This window comes from Vulpes lagopus, chromosome 2, assembly GCF_018345385.1.
Source record: "Vulpes lagopus strain Blue_001 chromosome 2, ASM1834538v1, whole genome shotgun sequence".
Classification (NCBI taxonomy): Eukaryota; Metazoa; Chordata; class Mammalia; order Carnivora; family Canidae; genus Vulpes; species Vulpes lagopus.
In genome coordinates this window covers 17,502,200-17,524,847 of record NC_054825.1, presented here as the reverse complement: position 1 = coordinate 17,524,847, position 22,648 = coordinate 17,502,200, and the positions used below count along the sequence as shown (strand labels likewise).

Below are 22,648 nucleotides of genomic sequence, written 5' to 3'. Positions count from 1 at the left end.
GCCTTCTGCTCAGGTCGTGATCCCAAGGTTCTGTGGATCAAGCCCCACATCAAGCAGGGAGCCTGGTTCTCCCTCTCCCTCTGCCTGCTGCTCCTCCTGTTTATGCTTATTCTCTCTCTCTCTCTCTCTCTCTCTCCCCCCCCCCAAATACATACATACATACATACATACATACAAATTCAGACCCCTTTAGAGAGGTACATGGTCTCCAGTTCACCACAGTTCCTGTATGATCCATTTTGCTCATTTATGTCATCCTCCTCTCACCCGTGGGTCTATTACCCCTACCTTAGAAATTCTCCCCAGCAATTTTATGTCCCATGGTGCATGGCAGGGCATCATGGCTAAGAGCAGATTGGTGGAAAAGGCAAATCTGAGTTGAATTCAGTCTTGCCACTTACAAGCTGTCACTTTGGACAATTTACTTCTCTCAGCATGAACTTCTACGTCTGCAAAATGCTAAGGATATCTTATTCAGTGATTTGTTATAATAATACAGAGGTACCTGGCTGGCTCAGTTGGTGGAGCACCTAACTCTTGATCTCAAGGTCGTGAGTTCAAGCCCTACATTGAGTATAGAGATTACTTTAAGATAATAAATAAATAAATAAAATAATACAGAGCATGCCAAGTACGCGGCACACGGCCAGGTCCATACAAATTATGCAATACCTCGTTCACATTTCGTACTTATTAGTATCATAGGATAGTCCAGGGATTCTCACTTGTATGTGTGTGTTTGTGTGTGTACATCAGAGAGTAACTTGCACAGATTTTTAGAAAACATAGAAACTTGTGCCCCTACTGCCAGATCTTCTATAGTCACATTCTTCTGGGCTGGATGTGAGCATGTGCATGGTTTAAAAATTCTGCAGATGATTGGGGTGAGCATCCCTAGTCAACAACCATTGGTTGGCCCGGAAGATTTTAACAAGGAGCCCTATATCCTAAACTTAGCTCTATCACTAACGAGCTGTGTGACCTTGGGAAAATCCCTTAATCTCTCTGAGACAGCAAGTTTAGCTTAGATCTGACTCTAGTAAATTTGGTCTTTCATAATTACTAGGTTTTTCATGGTAGACAGTGGCTACAGTTGGAGACAGATGAGATGGAGGTGGTTGGAAGGTATGCCTGCTTCCCAAGTAATATGTCAAGATGAAGGCAAATCTCAGGCAAATCTCTGAATTCTGCATGTCTAGAAGCATGTGTTTGCAAGCAGGCACAAAAACCACCATAGGACAAGATTGTCCTATGGGCCCAATGATGTCCCTGTCCTCTGCCCTGATACGAGAGTGCATTGACAGCAACTTGCCAGAAAGGATAGCTAGAGGCAGATAGAATATTCTAGCAACAAGACTTGGCTAATCTAGTCAGAGTCAGATGAAAGACTCCTCTAAATGACTCAGTCAGAATCCGGAGTCGAAAACACCATTCCAGGGTCACTAGATTCTAATGCCCTTTCCATGCAGGCTGTGGGAGTGCCAAGGACAATAGTTCTAGCCCTTCCACATAGCTTCAATGCCATTTCTAATGCCCTCATTAATAATTATTAGTTATGCTAATTAAGAGTAACTAATTAATAAGATAAAGATACTTGTAGTAGCTGCCTCTGGAATGTGGCCTTTCGTTAGTCTTTTAAATGTGAACTAAACACCCCTGAAGTGTGTATTCCCATTAGGCCACTTCAATTATAAACTGACTACCCCCAGGGTATGGATTAAAACTAACTAATACACACATATCTGTCAGGCTATCTATACAGAAGTATTTTATAGTTAATTACAGACAGTATAACAGATGATCCCTAAGGTTCCATCCAAACTTAAGATTCAACCATTCTACATACAAAGGACCCTAATACTGCTCTCAGCATAACTTCTTCTCATCCTTAGTCTCCTCTTTCTGGAAACCCCTCTGAATCCCGCAGGCCATATTAGTGCTCTTCTCTTCCCTGTGCTCTCCTAGAAGTATATGCCTTTTTCATGGCATCTTATTTCAGGCCAGGGAACATACAGTGAGGGTTCCAACCCTTGTAAAATGGCATCCTTTTCGATTTACCCACATTGATCTTCATTATTTCCCAAACTTCAGTGACTTGAGTAGTACCATCATAGTTTTGGTCTTGGCCCTACCCATCTAATACCTCTACTGCTATTTTTCTTTAAGTTGGCACACTCTTGCTTAATCTTAAATTCCTTCTTTAGCTCTATTTCACAGAGAATTACCCATATAATCATGATTTGAATGTGCTAGTTATGTTTTTTTATATACTAAGTGCATAACTTAATATCCTAAATAAAACGTTGAGTGGTTACGAATATTTAAAATAAAAAAATAATCATCTTTGTCCTACCTAAAATGAGCTTTCAAATCTCCAGCAGTCTGCACATAGCACTGTGGGAACCCTTGCTGTGCTGTACTCGTCGGGTCCCTGCCCATCTCCTCCACTAGACCACTAGTCCCTGGAGAGAAGACTGGCTTTCATCTCTGTATCACCATGTCAGTAAGCCTGGTGCCTGGTGCATAATATACACTCAATAAATGTTTGATGAATAAATGTTGCTCTCACTATCACAAGTGAAATATCATTAGCAAATAGAAATATTTTCTATATTCTCTCACTTTGATTCCTAACCTCTGATACTTAAGCACTCAGACATGGAATAAAAACAAGAGGAAGTACCAAAACATGTATAAGTGAAGTGATGTGTGTCTTCCTGTCTCCTAGAACTTTTTTTAAAAATGACAGAAGTGCCATTCATTCAATTCCCTTCAAGTTAAGGAGAATTTAAAACTGTAGACAATTTTAATGTCAAGTGAGTTAAAATTATACGTGATTTTTTTCAAATAAAAACTTAACCTGACACAAGGCTCAAGGCAACTATGGAAAACGTAAAGAACGTCAAGAGGAAGTTTCCAAGTAGAAAATGGTGATTGAAAAAGCAATGATCAAATTATCCCCAGAGAAAGTTCAAAAAGTGAATTCCAAGTACCATGCTTACTTTTTCCTGAGTGCCACCCTTGGAGACCTAAGCGATACTCTGACCCACAGGCGCTGTGTACCTGCAGAGTCTCGCAGGGATCACATGTGCTCTTCAGTTCCTGTCCTGCTGAGCAACTAGGCATTCCTGATTTACAAACTTAAAATAGCTTATCTATTTTAATGTCAACTCTCCCCTCCCACCTCCATCCCCCAGCCCTCACCCCATAGCTCAGTGTCAGACTTGCCTGATTTATTCTATGGCACCCACAACCCTTTTGCTGCTCAAGGGCAGGGACTGGAACTTACTAGGCTTTACCACCTCTGTGCTTTGCTAGCTCCTGGGACAGAATGGACACTCAGGAAGTATTTGCATGAAGGAAACGGTGGGGGAATGAATGAATAAATGAAGGAACTATCAAACAAAAGAATCAAGTGAGTTATGACTTGGGTTTACATATATCTTGCCCTGCATTTCCGTAAAGATCTGGAAGAGAACACATTTAGGAGAAAACTCTCTGTCTGGAAGCATGCCTGTGGATGACAGAGTTAGTCTCATTTTGGGGAGCTAAGTTTTTGCTTCTAATCTCCTATAAAGAAAGTTTGATGATTCCATTTCTTAAAAATAATCTGAGTTGATCTCAGAAAGCAAATGTTGCAAAGTCAACGCTGAATAAATTACAAATCTATCTTCCACTCATTGAATTATCTTTAAATTATATGGGAAATGCAACACATGAGTTTTTTGAGGTCTGTCTTTCCATTAGTTTCCAAAAATGAAAACTTGCAATTTAAAGAAATATTTATCTTAAATGGTACCTACCTTGAACTTTCCTACATGGTATTTACTGCTGTCATTTCAGACTGAAGCATTTGCATTTAATTATATAAAGTATTTTAAAAGTTCACGATTTCTAATTTGGGGTTGATTCTGTAAGCTGTAGTCAGAAGCATAGTATGTAGAAGAAAGAGACATAAGAAGTGAAACCTATTATAAAAGGCGTCTAATTTTCCTAAGCCTTTAAAAAAAATCTATATTTTTTAATGTTTAAGGTGGAAAAGATAAATGGATTTGTTGGCTTATTTGCATTGCTTTTGCTTTTTTCCCATAATTGCTGAGGTTGTTTTGTTCATAAAAAGGGAAGTGGTGCCAACCTCAAGAGGCAATTGCCCAGTCTCGATTTGGGACATTGTGAAAGTCTAACTTACTTTAAACACACACTTGCAAATATGGTTCCAGTTTAGGATAGAGAGTTCCTCCCTGCACCATTTAGAAACTCTGGCAGGTTTATTCCAGTAAAGGCCCAGAGCTTGAGGTAGGGAGCAGAGACCCTGAAGATGCCTTGGGCCAGCACTTCCCTTCACCCGACAGCCCATGAGAGCAAAACGCCCAGTGATTGTAAAACTGGGAAAACTTACTCCTTCAAGAGTCCTTTCCCTCCGCACGTGACCCGCCCACTGAGGTTAATGATGGTCACTTCAAATAGAAAGCGGAAGAGGCTAAAATTACTTTTCTGATCATTTCTGCTGCCTTTTGAAAAATTTGATTGAAAGGCCAAATTGTTAGGCAAGAATTACTTTGCGCCACGTTAGTCTACCTAACATTGTATGGCGTACTCTAGGGAAGAGTTTTTACAGAAAGAGCCCTTCATCCTTACTTGCCCCCAGTGTGTTCTGTTTATACAGAAAGAGCCCCTCACCCTTACTTGCCCCCAGTGTGTTCTGTTTATTGAGTAGTCCATATCTAGAGGAAAATGTAATTAGGCAAAATGATTATATGTATTCAGATGGGCACCTCTAGAGAAATTCAAAAGCATTATCTCAAGGCTATATCTGCAACAGGGCCATTTGTCTTGTTCCGTTTTCTACAAAGTAGGATGTGTTTGCATGCTTGTTTGGCTGTCGACAGGGAGCTTCCCATTAACTGAACTTGACTGACAATTCCAGCGGGTTCTGAGGATCCCAAAGCGTACCCATTTATAGTTTTTTCCATCAGCTCATGAGATTTATGGATGTTTTCTAATTTTGCAGAAGTTATTCCTGAGCCTGACTTACATGCATTTGGAGACTAACCTCAGTGAAATAGCTTCTGCTATCAGGGTGGATTTAGTAGGGACAAAAAATAAAGGGTCTGCCTTCTGTATTCGTTTTGCACCATTAAAACTGAAATGCCGGGATGCCTGGGTGGCTCAGTGGTTGGGCGCCTGCCTTTGGCTCAGGGCATGATCCTGGAGACCCGGGATCGAGTCCCACGTCAGGCTCCCTGCATGGAGCCTGCTTCTCCCTCTGCCTGTGTCTCTGCCCCTCTCTCTCTGCGACTCTCATGAATAAATAAATAAAATCTTTTTTTTTAATAAATAAATAAATAAGTAAAAGTGAAAATGCCTTACTAATGCAGAAATGCGGGATTGCTATAATGAATTTGCCCATCGGCGCATTTGTTTTGGTCGACAATTAAATGACTAAACACAAATTAAGAGAGCCTCTGCAAAGCCTTCCACTAGTGTTTCCTTCCTGTGTCCTTAGTTTTCTCTATTTGGGCTGCATCTCCCAGAAGAAAAAATAATAATCACCACTTTGTCAGTGTATACTCTGGAAGTTGTTGAAGCAAAGAGTCAGGTCACAACACCCAGAGACTACGCTTTTTCCCGCTGAGGAATTGTATTTTCTTGGGTACATACGGAACTACATGAACAAATCATTAAGTGACAACAAGCAAACAGGCAGAGAGAAGTATTCAAAAATCCTATGACCTTTGCTGCAAGGGTGGCTGATAGAAGACACTAGCTTTAATTGTTTGTTTCTCTCTTGCCAATTTTTGTTTCAACAAAACATTCCGTGATCTTGAGGCAAAAGGTGATTGGGAAGGCAATATTTTGATTTTAATGGCTATATCGATTTTTCTTTATTCAAGAATGATCAAAAGTATTTTCCTAGGTGTAATCAAATAGCATTTACACACAAATAGTTCTAGTGAAGCAGAAAGAGCCATATTAATTTACTGCATAGGAAATGGAATTTAAGCACAAACTTGCAGATCTTTTGCTCTTCTTCTGTTTTTTTTTTTTTTAGTATGTTTAAAAAAGAATATTTGATTATATGTCCGCTCCCAACAGAGAAATGAGTGGGCTTAAATAGGTTTACTAGCTTATTTAGTTTATGGCTTTGTTTCATAATAAGAAATAAGATAGCTACTTGAAATTTTTTTTTATCTCTGTTGGTATATGTACATTTGTTTTCAGCTCTTTTTCTTTACCCTACAGAAAGGCATCAATAGCACATTCTGATTTTTATCTACTTTCGTTCTTTTTAAAGTAACATCCAGGACTGTGTATTCATACTTTAAGAAGATTCATTTGCTTTGGAATGGAAGCTTCCAGTTGCATTGTAGATTCATAAGTTAATATATTTAGCAAATAATGTCAGAGGAACCTTAAAGTTGGTCTCTATCACATTTTATTGCCAATAAGAACTGTCAGTATCTCTGTTCTCTAGAGCAGCCTTTTTTATATATTCAAAAATGAAAACAAAAAGCAGAACCTGGCTGTGGCAAGTTTCCCTCGATGAGACAGTCACCCCAAGTCAGTGAACCACGCGGCTTATCAAACTTTAAGATTAGAATGATACCCCACTGTCTCCTCCAAACACTGTGTATTTGTCTTCCCACACAGAGCGTGCTTTACCCCAGTGTCTGGCTGCTGCCTTCCTGCATATGTAGCATTATCCCAGTTTTTGCTTACGCTAGCAGAACACCACCACTGTGTTTATTGAAAACTATAGATGTAAATTCTTCGTGATGAAACCAAGACAGGAAGAAAGAATTCTAACTTCAATTTTTTTTCAGTTTAATAACTTATTGTGTTAAGTTAGGACAACACAGAACTATTGCTTAGCAACACTGGATTAGGCAGAAAATAATTTAAGCTCCCAAATGAGAAACATTTGTAATAGAATATGCTCTAACACTTGCTTTACCACATGGCTTAACACCCTTTTGCTCACACATGGTTAAACACATGTTTGAACTGATGTTTTAACACCCGTCTCACACATCTTTATGTTCTTTGTTCACATATGCTTAAACACATGCTTTGACACCCTTCGTGCACTCATTGTTGAACACAGGCAGAGTATTGTCTTGGGTCTCGTTCTCTAGCAGTTCATTGGTTGGTGGCCAGCCAAAGACTGGTACCTGGTAAAGTAACAGCTCTTTCTGCTAGATGACCTCCACTCTGGGTTTCCTCAGTCTGTCTGAGAAGAGAATCCTCACGGAGGTGACCACCACCATGGTCATTTGTGTCTACCGTTACCCCTGAGTCGTGGCTTTTCAGCAACGGGTGTATCATGTCGCAAAGTATTATTTTCCACCCTGGCCAGTCCACTTATATATTCTCAACCCCCCGAGCTCCGAAGGTTTACTCACAGCCAGATGTAGAATTGAGGTGATTTCCCCCGCCCCCCCCCCCCCTTTAGCCTTACTTGGTAATTTCAGTAGAGTTGAAAATATACATACCAGAACAGGTTATTTGTGTTGCAGAAATCTAAACATAAGTGGAAAAACTCTGGCCATGAGTCTGATGGTTTGAATTCTCTCTCCTCTTTTTCCTTGTGGTATCTGCTATCACCCTAGGCAAGGTGACTGTCTCCTCTTCACTCCAACCACCTAAACCTACCATTGGTGGATTCAGAAAAGGTTGGCTTGTTTTCCTAAATTTCTCGGACTTGCTCTGTGACAGTAGTTTAGAGTGATGTTTCAGAGCCAGACTGCTCAGGTTGGAGTCAAGCTTAGGATTCCTCATTTGTAAAATGGGAAGAATGGTGGAACAGACCTTACTGAATTGTTTATAAAGATTAAGGGACACAACACTTATAAATCACTTATACAGTATCTACCACATAGTAAGTGCTCAAGAATAGTAGATCTTAATCCAAGTAGAATAAAATAGTGACAATAGCCTATATTTAAACAGAATGCTACAGTATATAAAATATCTTTTAGCCACATATTTTAGATTCTTCTCAGAACACTATAAGGTAAAACATTCTCCCCAGTTCACAGGTAGGCAAACTAAGACATATACATCATCATACCTCTGCCAAAAATCTCATAGCTAGTAAGTAGCAAGGTTAGATGTTGAATGCTGATCTGCTGACAGCTAAGTCAGTGTTTTTCCTATCGTGTTACAAGGCTAAGTTCTGTATGATGTACAAATAAGTACCGGAAATAGCCCTTCCCATCAAAGAGCTTACAGAAGAGGAAATATACTGACAAATGAGAAATAGCTTCCATTTATTAAGAGAGAACTATAAGCCAGCCATATACAATGTACTCTATAATAAATCATCCTCTCCTGATATTTACAACTGATTTGACAGGGGAAGAAACTGAGGCCTAAAAAAGCATAATTAACTCACCTGGAGTCAAAGAACTAATAAGTAGCAGAACTAGAATTTGAACACAAGCTGTTTCCAGATAAAATCCATACTTTTAACCATTACTCATACTGGCTCTCAACCAACAATAATAAATGAATCCATAGACAAACAACAGCTATTGTAGAAGTCAGCTTTGGTTGAAGTAAATTCCTCCCCTAATCATTCCTGATTATGCTGCTGTGTGATTATTTGGGTTGTTTTTTTTTTTTTCATTTTTAACATTATTATACGGTGGATAAACATAGCAAGAAATAAAAGTTATGGCTATTGTTTGAGAGCATTTGTAAACTGAATCCACAGTTCTTCTATACCAGCACCGTAATGACATTCAGGACTATAAAATGTGCTGCCCAGCTAAATTTTCATGGAAATTTTCTTTTATGTGTAACCTGTGCTCACAATTATCTGAATATAAGAATCAATTAAATTCTGTGACTTTCAGGATGGATGCTAAATTAAATTATTTGAAAATAAATTCTATTTCATTGACTGTATCTTAAATCTTTTTTTTTTAATTTTTATTTATTATTTATGATAGTCACACAGAGAGAGAGAGAGAGGCAGAGACACAGGCAGAGGGAGAAGCAGGCTCCATGCACCGGGAGCCCGACGTGGGATTCGATCCCAGGTTTCCAGGATCGCGCCCTGGGCCAAAGGCAGGCGCCAAACCGCTGCGCCACCCAGGGATCCCCATTGACTGTATCCTAAAGGTCGATATTAAGGAAACCATATAAACCCTTGAGTTTGGTGAGTCAGAAAGGCATTTTTCATTATTGTATATTAATAACTCAAGCTATCTTCATAGCTGGCTTTAAAGGTAACTTAAAGGTGACTGGAATCCTTGAACTAACTTTCCATGTTAAATTGGTTTGGACCCAGATGCAGAGACTAACAATCAGACTATTTAAACACAGAACAAAATCAGCCAGGAATAGCAACCCTTGGATGCCTGACTTGAAGATGAAGCAGGAATTAGTGATTAATTTGAATGGCTGGAAGATCCCAGAGGAAAATTTGGGGGACTCTTCATTCCATTTTGCCCCGAACACAGAATTCTTAGTACAAAAATACCTGGCAACATCAAAATACAGGTGCAGATTTGGAATATGTAAAGCCTCACTTTGGTTTCTTTGTATTTTAACTACATTTCACTATGTTGAGGTTCAGGATCAAATACTTGCATTTTAATGTAGCATTTGCCAGATTTCCAAACCGCTGAGCACAAAATCCTCAGGCTTCATTTCTTTGCTTGCCTGGAAATCTAGGTAGCATTGAGCCAAAAGTTAGAAGTTATGAAGTGAGATTATACTTGATTGGGAACAAAAAAAGTCCTATGTCCAGAAATGCAGATGTGCACAGCAGTCCTAGGGGAATGTTGGTATTTGATCTCCAAGTCTTAAAGGTTCATGTTCCCAAGGTTAAGAGATGCAGAGAGCCAACTTTTATTTGTAACTAATGCTGAAATTACTCTGGAGATTCAAGAAATATTACATTACAAATCACTCAGCTTTGGAAGTCCTATAGCTAGTGAGTTACAAATATCACTGTGTGAGAGAAAGGGGCAATAAGTGAAGGACATCATTCATAAACTTAATTTATACTATTGCAGCGTGATCATGCGTATGCTGTATGAGGGTTTTCGTTCCACTGAGAAAAGGAAACGAGAGCATTAGAAGTCCATGAGTCAAGACTCCCAACTAAAAGAACCAGGAAGTAAAGACCTCCTTGTCTAGGGGAATTGGGATGGGGGTAGGGATACAATAGTCAACTCGAGCTGCAATCTCTTCCTTCTTTTTCTGATATATCTAACTTCATGAGCTGGCGGCAAGTCCCATATTTATTGAGCAAGCAAGGCTCCCATTTTAGTGAGAGTTAAAATCTAGGTATTCACAAAATAATATCCTTCAAATAACAGAGTGCCTATGGCCATCTATGAAAAAGATACACATAGCAGACATTTCACCTCAAGGGGGGATCTTTAGTTGAACCAAATCTAATATTAAATCATGAATAGTTAGAGGCATTTGGGTGTCACACACCTGCCTTATTTTTTTTATAGACTTAATAAACCATATTCCTAAAACAGGTGTATTAATTAATTGGACTTCCTTTTTGGCTAGACACTTTTTAAATTTTTATAATTTTTTTAAGTAAGCTCTACACTCAACGTAGGACTTGAACTCATGGCCCCGAAATCATGAATCACATGCCCTACTAACTGAACCAGCCAGACAGCCCTAGAACTTTATTTTAAACTAAACAGTGATCTGATGTTCTTTTTTTTTTTTTAAGTCAATGGCTTTGTTTCCAACAACAAAGAGAAAAGTGATAAAAACTGTGTCTTAATTATAGGAGTAAGCTATTCTAGATAAAATTTACCTTTTATAACTTTCTCACCAATATCTGCCACTAATGTGTTTGTTTTCATTGTGAGGTTAATCTGTCCCTGCTACGAAATGTTTTCTTTAAGAATTAAATCTATTATATCATCAGACTTTGGGAGGGTTTTTAACGTGATCAGAATGTATGATCTTAAAAAGATTGCCAGAATTTGTAATATGATGCATAATGTTTAATTAACGTACAATATATAATTGCAAATAGACTTGAAGTGGACACTATAAAAGTAAACTATAGGAAAATGAAATGAAACACATATCTTTTACATCACACTAATAAATTCAAATTCAGGTTGTGGCATTTGAACATTAGCTACTTCACTCATCCTCACTAATGATATTTTCAGATCTTAGATTTTAAGAGATGCACTGTGGAGTGTAGAAATAATCGTTATTTAGGTAGCTGAAAATAGCTTGCCAAAACTGATAATGGAAGTTATTCAAGATGTTCTGTCAAAATCCTTTCCAATTAGTGTTGAGGTCTTGAAGGGCCAGACTTAGCTTTTTATTAATATGTTCAGTTTATTAATGTATTTTTTGATATATGCATAGTGTGACTATCTACTACATCTCATGATATTGCATAATTATGGTGCCTTTAATTTGTTGTACCCCAGTCTGTTCTTCCATCTTATTTAAAATTCAGAATTACTTCATAGTTTCATAACTAATAACTCATTAGGAAGCCTTGCAGTGTACCTGAGGTTACCTCTAAGGCAATCCATATTTAACAATAAACTAGAGAAATATCTAACTGCTTGACTGTCATTGACCAGTTTAAATATTTAAAGTTATCATTTGACCCTTTGTCTAACCACTTATAGAAAATGAAATAAAGGTTGTGTATGAATCGAGGGAAGGAGAAGTCCTTTCAAATAGTCTTTCCTCAATGAAGAAGCTAGTTGTGCTGTCAGTAATCAAATACTTAGATAATATTTATATATATATGACCCCATGCTGACAATATATTTTTTTAAGGTAAAGGGCCCAGCTTTTCTTTCCCTTTTTTCTTATTTTTCAATAAGACATAGAAATTTAAGCACGACATTCTTTAGTGACCAAATTCAGGTTCGTTTTAATTATCATAACAATATTATATTCCTGTTTTCTCTATTATATCTTAAAAGATCGCTTTGGGCTCGTTTCTGTCTTCCCCTTTAAATGACAGGAAGTCAAGACCGTTGCTTCTAATGCCTTGCTTTCTGTGCCCAGAGAAGTGAACATAGTTAACAATTACAGGTTCAACTCCTTTATCACTGAGGGGTCTCTTACATATATCATTTCAGCTTTATCTTACTGTCTAATAAGGAGCTGAATAATGTTACAGTTAGTCCAGCACAATGCTATGGCTATAGAGATGTGATTTAACCAGTATTTATTTAGTATCTACAAGATAAAAATAGGGGGGCTTGGGTGGCTCAGTCAGTTAAGCATCCAACTCTTGATTTCAGCTCAGGTTGTGATCTCAGTGTCGTGGGATCAAGCCCTGCATCCGGCTCTGCTCTCAGCGGGAGTCTACTTGAGATTCTCGCTCTCCCTCTGCCCTTCTTGCCCTCATCCCCCTTGCCAAATAAACAAACAAATCTTTTTTTAAAATGAAAATAAAATAGTGTTACGTTCAGTAGAGAGACAAACATGGGATGATACTGAAGATGCCCCATGTGAGACTGTGCGATAATTGGGGTCTATTTTTAGACGCTGTATTGGTTTAAGAGTCTTAGATTCAGGAGGATAAAATCATCTATCTAACTTAAACAGAAAGAGATTTGCTAAAGTAGCTTATAAACTCTTTGGGAAAACCAGTGAAGCTTTTTGAATGCTACACAGCAACAGCAGAAGAGTCAACCCAACCACCCAAGAGAGCTCACTGCAGTAGTCTTCCAGCACATGGCATCTGCGATGCAGGAATTAGACTCTGTAGTCTCTGCCAAAACTGTCCCACAAAAAAACAAATGCAGTCCCCTCCCCTGTGTGCATGAATGTGCATGCACATGAACACGTGCACATACACACACACACACACACACACACACACACACACACACTCTGTCTCACCACAGGTACCTGTCTCCTCCCATGCAACTGCCTCATATTGCTCACATCTACTTTCCAAATTTTGCACCATCTGCCTCATAAAACCAGAACCATATCTGGAGCCTGGTTGCAAGAGAATCTCAAAAATATAGTTCTCAGCTTTCTAGCCTTTGCAGTCAAAGAGAGCTGCTAAAAGGGATCCACGTCTCTATAGAATGAGCCAATGTGCAGTTACCACACACCTCATCCCCCGAGGGATGCTGTGAAGTAGTGATTCCCAAATTGTGTTTCAAGGAACCCTAAAAGTTGGCCCACCCATCTTAAGGTTGCCAAGGAAGAAGAAGAGACCAAGCAGGCAGGGCTTCATCTGGAACAGCTCCACATTAATCTGGTTATCTTTGAGTAAGTCTGTAGTCTGTTTGCAAAAAGTTCTCTCATTTTTTGTGTTTGTTTCTTTAAAGCTTCAAACCGCTGCTAACCTGCATCTATGCCTCTATCCTCTACCTACTACCTTCCATGTTAGACAGGTTATAACAAGTATAGCCCAGTATTTCTTTCCAGAGCAAATTAGTTAGTTAAGGAAAAGTGTGCTAACAGGCCCATTCATATTAGGGTTTTTAATGTGAAGTCACCACCTCCTGAGAATATTCCTTTGAGTTGTTTCAAAGCTTTTCCAACATCTTCTCAGAAAACCTCAGCGGTGGAGGGCTACCCAGTCATTATAGCCATAGGGATGAAGGGACTGGACACATTTAATTACTCTTCAGCTACTTTATTTCATTTAACTTCAAAAATAAAATTAGCAGTAGCAGAAGACAGTGGTTACATGAGGTTAAATTAATCAATGTGTGCTAATTAAATAACTGGTGTGCCTATGCCATCAGTGCCTGTTTCAGATGGCGGAGAGCTCTTAGTAAGGCTCCCCTACTTCGGTCTCTGTACTTTCAGTGTTTTGCCCTGCAGACTAAATTGAAAGGAAACAATCTCTAAATTAAGAAGACAGATAAAGCTGTTACCTCCATATATATCAGTCACCAGGAAAAGATTTTGGTTGGAAGCTTTACCACTGCAGTTCCTCTAGAATATCTGCCTGCACCCCGTGTATGGCAGCATGTGAACCACAACTGATCCATGTGCTGAGGAAACCTGGGCTTTAAGTTGCCAATCCACTGCTGCGCCATCTTTCATGTGCTTCATGCATCTGTATCCCAGAAACAGACCAGCAGCCCAACGTTGCTCTAAATACTAGAAATTTTCTTCATGTCCACAAGGCCATTTGTCAGGTTGCTCCCACATGCTTAAAATAGGCTTCAGACTATTTCAGTTTTGTATAGTTTCCTTATACCTAAAAAAAAGGTGAGTTAGCTGAACTGTTCATAATTTTTAAATTCTTAAAAATGTAATTGCATATTTTTTGTTGACTATCTTGAAACTTCAGAAAGGTGTAGAGAATAAGATAAAATTCTCTATAACCTCATCATCAATTGAACCATTGTTAACACTTTCATACATGTTTCTTCCTTCCTTTTTTTTCTAGGCATATTTTACATAGAGACAATTAAATATTTCATTGACATTTGCAGGTTTAGAAACCTGCCTATGACTTACTGTGGATAAAAAATTTAAAGTCATTGCCCTAAGTTGGCAGATGATGTATTTTAACATAAAGAATATAGAATCTGTCAGAATTATTTTTTTGAGTTTCACTTATAAACTGTAAAAGTCTCTTTGGATCATGAAATTGCCTTGTAGTGCTTTTTTCGACCTTCAGCTATAAAGCATCAAACCAAAATTAGCAAGCTACAATCCTTGTAGCACTTTATTAAGTCTAAGTCTGTAGTCCACTTTTTCACCCCTATTCCTGGTGAAGTTTATTTAGGTAAACGATTGATAACATTCTTCACGCCAAAGAAAGTTCTTTCTTTCTTTTCTGTTAGACACTACTATCTTGATAACATTCAAAAAGTTAAACATGAAGAATCATGGTTTCTCTCTTCTATAAATGGACTCACCCCGCCACTGTATTAGCCAGATTTATTAAATATATAATCTCACATGCAAAACAGAGTAAAACTGTAGTGTATGCAGGGTATGTGTATTAGTATGGGTTTGTTGAAATGCACAAGAACCCAGAAACATTTGTATTTTGAAAAAGACTGGGCTTCCACCATGCACAGTTGCAGAGTTCTCATAGTTTATACATGGGCATATTTAGATAAGTGGAGTAACAAGGCTGTGTAAACAAGTTACATTGATTATGAGAGCGGGTGTAAGTTTGGGAATATTTGTGTTCTTCAAGTATGGCCCCATGTATCCCTTACATAGGGGACTGTTTTCCTAGAAGTGGTAAAAGTGGAAACACTCGTCTGTAATGTTTGATGCCATGCTAGAAGAAGATCCTTCCAGAAGATCCTTTGTTTGGGCTGTTCTTCTTATTAGAGATATTTCAAAAGGGAGGTGTTCTGCATACTAATAGAAGCATTACACAGTACTTCCAACAAAGGGAGTCACTGAATATCCCAAATAATAATAAAAATTTCTGATGACGTGACATTTTTCAAATATTTTCACCTTCAGTGATCTAGCCTCTGATGGCCGAATACGCCACTAAGTGCTACTCATCACACTTCTACAGAAATCTTGCTGTACACATATCTATTTTGTAGGCTTTTCCACTTAGTCATTTCCCCTTAACATTAATCATTTTCCTAAAATGATGTTTCTTACAGTTCCCTTCATCGGAATGCAGAGAGCAATTGTCCATGTATGGGTGGAAACCCATAGCTAGCAAGTTTGTTCTGTCTCCATGGTCACCAGTGGCTTTCTAGACCACCAGCTTGCTGGCCCTCAGATTTCTGTAGTAAATTTTCTTAGGGATTAGCCTGGGACGCTGAGGTGATGAGAGGGACCTCTGTTCATCCTCCTCCTCTGTCGTTTCCATTGTGTTCCTGACTGGACCACCTTCTCTCCAGCACATTTTCTCCCTTACCCCACTCACCTTCCTCCTTTTAAATTCCTGATTATTCTGTCTTCGTCCCCTTTAATTACCAATTCTTCCCAATAATGAGTTCCTTTTGGAGGGCCTCCTCTTCTGTCAGCATCTGCTTGCTTTGCTGACAGATGCCTCAGTACAAAAAGTTGGAGCCTGACATTTTCATGGATAAAGAGTTTATGAATGAAGACTTCTGCCCTAGTTTCCAGTGCCCCTAACAGTGTCTGTCTTCAGACAGAACTGTGCCCTTGGTGCCTTGGACAGACTCTGTTTTCCATTTATGTTCTTCCCAGCTACCCTGCCCTCTCCTCACCTGCATTCCAGCCAGACTGAACTCCCCCTGCCAATCTCCAGACATGTCTCATGCCAATCCTCCTGCCTAGACATTTACCCTCCATCTCCCTCATCAAAACCCTACCCATCTTTCAGAGTCATGTCTCCATGCTCTGTCCTCCAAGAGAGGAGACCACATGCTCTGGATCCCTCCAACAAGATGGGCTCCATGGTGCTTTGATTGTACTGCTCCTGTTGGTGTATCTAGCATGCCTGTATCTTCTTGATGTCAGAACCTGTCTCATCCACCCTACTACATTGTAAGCTCCTTGAGAGCAAGGAACATGTCTCTCATATTTGACTCTTGAGAGCATTGGACACAGTTCCCTGCACCTTGAAGGTTGCTTGTTAACCATTGGCCCATGAGAATTTTTAAACTTCTGATTTGAAGCCATTGACTCTCCCCCAGTTAATGTCCTTACATTTTATTTATTTAGTGATACTGCAGAGTAAGTTTAAAAGTTGTGATGGCCTATATGAAAGAACAAAAATGGCCTGTCTTGGTTATATCTTCAAGTAATGCCCAAAGAGAAGTCAGTACCATGTTGAAATTTACTCTGAGCTCATGCCATGCCTGCTGATTTTTTTCCAGACTAGTCACATAACTTACCAGAAGACTCTTGAGCCATATGCCTTTGCTCTGATTTCCAGAGTCTTCCTCAGCTTTGTTAGTCAGTCTACCTTGTTGTTCTTTTGTGTGTATGAGCATGGGGACCTTGGCTTTTGGAATAATATTACATTGCAAATCAAATTCTGCCTCAAAAGAATTTTTCTTCCACAATTTTCTGCATTTCTGAACAGGTTACAAAATGTCACAATTCAGTAGGGCCAATTATTAGGTTTTCATTTAATGGGCAGTTTTAATGTTCTCAGAGAATCTGAATAGTAATAGCATTTTAAACTCCTGCATTCCATTTAAGGACTCACAACCAGTTCTCTCTTTGAGCACACCTAGTTATATTTTTGGGTATCATTTAAATTCAGGCTCTAAATCTGTAGGAAAAATCAATGAGTTAATGAATAGCCTCATTTTTAAAACTTTTCAAATATTTTATCCTAATTATAAGGCATATCTAGTGACATTAATTTGACGAAATCCCAAATCATCAGATTGTGCAGAATAGCCCTTACGATGGAGTCATTTGGAGTATTTTCAGGTTAACAAATGTACTGTTTCTTAGGGCCAGACCATGGCTTTGCTTACTCTGAGAAAAACTTTCTACGGTTAAGGTCAGTGTAGGCCAGTCTTCATGCATTGTTTTCATAGTTATGTTTGTTCACCATTTAGCCTATTAGATGAAAAGCATTGCTGCTACTAATAAAATCACCCCTGACATTTGCACAGCAAACTCTTATTGGCTAATCACTCCCATGTGCCCTGTCCGCAGGCGTGGGGAGCTTCACGGTTGCTCTCGGGTCATACAGTGAGTAAGCGGAACCAGAGCTGGCCAAGCCCAAGCCCAGTGACCTTCCAGACACCACGGGTGTGTGTTCGTGTAAACCACTTGAATTCTGAGGAGGACAGGATGGAAAATAAGCCAACAAAGTGATGACTGTTGAGTCGCCAGCAGCTCATACATAGACTGTCCTCTGGAACAACAGAAAATGAGTTTCCCAAACACACTGAAGCTACAGCTTGAGAGAAACCCACAGAGCAGGCACCATCTCAGCCCGCCCCAGAATCCATTTGCCTCCGTGAGGTTCTCTGTTTTAATCTTTGTCTCTCTTTATCCTAATCAATTCTGTATCCATTCTTCAGCTGAAGATAGCTAGTACTTAGTCTCAGGGAGGTAGAAAACACTTAGAAGCATTGCTTGCTCAAGCCTCATGGCCATTCAAGGAGAAATCTGAAGCCCCTTACTACTCCTTCAATATTTGGACAAGGGACTAAATTAGTCCTCCAGCCTGGATCCCCTGGCTCTACTTTTCTGCTCATGCCTCATAAGCTGCTATACCTACTTCAGGTACATCATGCCTGAGTGTCTTCACTCACCCTCCCTCACCAGGCAGAAAGTTGTAGGTGTCACATTTATATTGGTCTGGTCACTCGGTAACTAGAAGTTTATTCTTGCATTTCTCCTCTCACTGGACCAGTATAGAAGCAAAGTGGAGGCCTTTCATGTATTCTTGGCAAAAGCTCATGACTGTGGAATACAAAAAGTAAAGTCTTCCTGGGAATGCTTACCTTCTTAAAGAGATTTCTCTGCTGGACACACAGTAGGACTTAATAATTACCTGTCAACTAAATGATATAATCCTGCTATGTTATATAAAACATTGTATCACAAACACATAGACATGTATCAATGACATAAATCCAATTCAATTATCACCCAGAGAGAAAGAAAGGAAAAAATAAATATTGAGGAAGGGATTCGTGTGAAACTGAGTAGAAAGTCATTTCCCTTCCCAAAGAAGCTGTACTCAGCACAACATGGGACCCATTAGGGAAAACCTCACACAGGACAGATTTGTCCAACTTGGATTTCCACTTGTTTCAATTCCACTACATCCTCCCCCAAACACAAACTGATTTGTTTCTGTCACAGATGGAGGCTGGTACAGGTCCAAGGCATTTTGATGACATAACATCTCATTGCGCTGTGTGCAGATTTAATGAATTCAGACCATCAGGACGCGTGCTCTCCTGTTGTTTTTAAATTCGGGGTGACATGTTGAGCACCTTTAAAATTCAATGGAACAAGTGCCACAGCTACCATGAGGAGGCCTCTGAAACCAGCCCCACGTGCAAGGGACACATTCCACTGACCTCTCCCATCTTCTGTTCCTGATCTAGGGCCCCAGTCCTAGCTCTAGGGAGCTCCTTCTCCTGTTTCCATGCCTACTTGAGACTGCCTGCAGTGGCCCCCACTACCCATCCCATTCTAAACCCCCTGAGATTGCATGTTGGGCCATGGTCCACGTGGGTGACTCCTTCCTCCCTCATGCCTGTGTTGCCTGACCACTGTGCTGCCAGGCTCGCCGGCCTAGCAGAGGACTAGTCTTCACCTACAGTACCATCCCTTATTGCTGAAACCTCTTAGGAATATCAAAGCCAGGGCTTTTCCTCTCGGTTTACAAACCAAAGCGCCTTGCGTATGATTTCTTAATCATCATTATCCTCCTGATTGCTGTTGTCATCGTAACTGCCATCTATTGTAAGAGCACTTACGTGCTAAGTGCTGCATAACCATTACATAATTTCATCTCATTTAACACTCCGAGCAAACCTATAAGGGAGGCATTATTATTTTCTTTTACAGATGAGAAAACTGAGGCTTAGAAAGTTCAGTAACTTGCTCAAAGTCACACAGCTATCAAGTCTCAGCCAGGACTGCAGCTTCTCCTGTCCTTCAGCCTTAAGAGCTCAGCTCTCCTTGCCCGAAACCTGATACCTGCTGGGTTCTCATCACGCAGTCAGCCTCCAAGGAACATAAGTAATGTATGTGGTTGAACTAAAATGTCTGCTTAAAAATCAGACTTTGCTTCTATTCATACTTTCCATGTAGATCACCACTAATGTTTTCACTCAATAACTGGAGAATCGGTGTTTGAAGAAAGTATAAGGCTCATGTTTCCCAGCTCCTCTCACCCTATATGAGGGGAAAGTGCCATAGTGGCCCCAAACTACTCACATACATGTGCTGAGGTTGGCCTATGAAATAATTTCCTTAAGGCACATGGAGATTGCTACCCTAAGACCGCAGACAGAATAGCAGAATGGCCAAAGAGGTCTTTGGTGCTCTCCAGCCCAGCTACTTCCTCCCGTTTTTCCCTCCCCAGCACCATCGTCCCCTCTGATGTCCTGAATCTCCCCCTGCAACCCCTGCCAGGACAGCCATGTCCCAGAAAGGCATTCCCCAGTGAAAACTCTCAGCCTAGGAGACACAGTGATCTCCGCTACTGGAAAAAGCAGTCTTAATATGCTGCAATTGAGTTTTGGGGCATAGCTGAGTTTTATAAGAGGAGTAGAAATGGAGATGGGTAAAATGATGAACTCTCTAGAACTTTATCTCTGCTCAGACTAGACCACTGTTTTCCAGGCTGTGTTGGATTTTTGCTCAAATACCCTCTTCACCACTCTGTGCCTTTCCCCTGGCTTCATCTTGCTTCAGAGCACATAGCACATATACCTAGAATCACATTATAGGGCAGCCCGGGTGGCTCAGCGGTTTAGTACCACCTTCGGCGAGGGCCTGATCCTGGAGACCCCGGATTGAGTCCCACATCGGGCTCCCGGCATGGAGCCTGCTTCTCCCTCTGCCTGTGTCTCTGCCTCTCTCTCTCTCTCTCTCTCTCTCTCTCTCTCTCTCTCTCTGTCTCTGATGAATAAATAAATAAAATCTTAAAAAAAAAAAAAGGATCATATTATATACTTGTTGGTTTATTGCCATCTCCCCCTGTAGTGTATAAACCCCATGACAGCAGGAACCTAGTTTTGTTTGCTGCTGTCAACCCAGCATATGCAGAAGGCTTGGCACATAGTAGGTACTTAATAAATATTTATCAAATGAAAAGATCAACTACTATGCCTCTCCTGAGAGAGGCAACTTTTACTTTACCCCTTTTTTATCTAAAAGAACAAATTGAAGAAGCCATCAGACCCATAGTTTTACTGCCATTATTGCTTGAGATGAGGTGGTATTTTTCTTCTTTAAAAGGCTAACTTAAAATTGACATAAAGAAAACAGTTACGTAAATACTAGCTCAGGTGATGCTCAGGTAAGGTCAGGAAAATGGTATGAGTTTGTAGAAAACAGTGAGTTCAGAAAACACTGATCTAACAAAATCCAACATTATTATTAGTGAATAACCTTCATGTGAGTAAAAAAAAAAAATATGTAGTGGTCTACACAATTCATCTTGAAATAATTATGAGCCAACCTTTTCAATCTCACATGATGTGCATTGTGTTCATGGTTCTTAGAATTATTTTTGGCTTTGGAAGTTATAAGTAATGTGCATAAAATTAAAGCCAAAACTTATCCACATTGAGCCCAAATATTTCCTCTTCTAAGCTGTTCCCATAACTTTGAAGTCAGGGTTAAACCACAGGCTTGTATTTTCTTGTAATATTTTTTTAAATATTTGGGTCCAGTGATACTTGCTAATTGGCTTGTAGAAGTAGTGATTGGGTAGGCTCAAGAATATTCAGGAACAAATTGTCATACTATTTTATAAAATCTAATCTTACAAAAATGAAATACCACTAATTACTGAATTTTAATATCTCCTGAATCTCTCAGCAAAAAAAGAAGGAAGATAACACTAATGACTAATTTAAACACTAAAAAAAAGGCAGGAAGTAGGAGAGATAATCCCAAGTGAGCCAAGCTTGCCTACCTATTATTATGATTATTATTAAAATCATAGTTTTCTGAGGGGGGAAAATGTACTCTGTGGTACCAGGTTTGATGGATCCTCTTTGTTAAAACCTTCATAAATGAAGCTTAAAAATTGAGACTAGTTTCTTTCAGAAGCTTTTTAGTTGGGAGTCAGGGACATAAGGCAAGAAAATAGACAAGGGAACAGTAAACAGGAGGGTGGACTTGTGTGCTTAATAAAAATATCATTTTTTGTATATTTGAAAAAAGGCATTTCATGCTCTCCATGTGGACCTCCAGCCAGTGAGCCTATGTACTTCCTTTCCCTGCGAGGTATTTGTTCCTGGCTGGAAGACATTTTAAGATATTTATTTGATGACACACACCTGCTGGGTAGATGAAAAGCAACTGCTCCCGAGGATGACCTACTTCAAGGGCGCAGTCAGCTTCTGAGGACTTTGGCAGGTTGTCCTTAAATCATTGGAGTGCATCTTGATATCACCTGTTGAACATATCTAAGACTAGTACATTTCCAGACTCATTGGAGGCAAAGTTGCTAACCCCAGGGAAGAGACGACAGAGGCAGTTATGACTTTGTAAAAGTATCCCAAGACAAGGGAGATGCACTGTTTCCCAAACCCACCCCGAGCATGTGAAGTGCTGTTCCTGATGCTAGGGATGGGCACCCACCACCATGGAGTAGACCATCTAGAAGGCAGATCTAGTAGGAATACACGTAAGTATGGTCCAAGGTAAAGAGATGGTTCTCAGATAGAAAGAAGGCTTTGGAGGACAAGGGTCGAAGATGAGGGGAAGTGCCATGAATGAAATTCTGATGAAGTGGTCTCCTGGGAATTTACCAGACAGAGAGATTTCCAAATGAGATCAGAGAAGAACGCAAGATGTTTGAAATGCCTGGAGACATTGTCACCAAATGGGTCCTTTGAAGCCAGCTTATCTTTAGTTGTTCATGTCCACAAACATATAGGAGCACCAGCTATTGTGACAAGGCAGGCTTTATGTGGTAAAGATACAAATGTAAATAATTTGTATCTCTTTCTTAATATATACAATCTAGTGAGAAAACACACCTGAATAAGAATTTGTATAATAAATTTTAATGTGACAGATACTATGTATCTCTTAGTTG

The 22,648-nt window shown here is 39.6% G+C and overlaps 1 protein-coding gene across 8 annotated transcripts in view; it reads left to right on the top strand.

Annotated features, from left to right (window-relative positions):
- VTI1A (vesicle transport through interaction with t-SNAREs 1A) overlaps positions 1-22,648 on the top strand; it is a 349,002-nt gene that overhangs the window by 225,467 nt on the left and 100,887 nt on the right. The window contains exon 9 of one of the 8 annotated variants that reach the window (XM_041745798.1): positions 19,438-20,434. The exons of 6 other annotated variants lie outside the window; for them this stretch is intronic. In XM_041745798.1, coding sequence (XP_041601732.1) covers positions 19,438-19,441 — 4 coding nt within the window. In that variant the 3' untranslated portion in view covers positions 19,442-20,434. Of the gene's footprint in view, positions 1-2,378; positions 2,640-19,437; positions 20,435-22,648 lie in introns of those variants that run through there. One more of the 8 variants, XM_041745795.1, reaches the window with a different exon arrangement.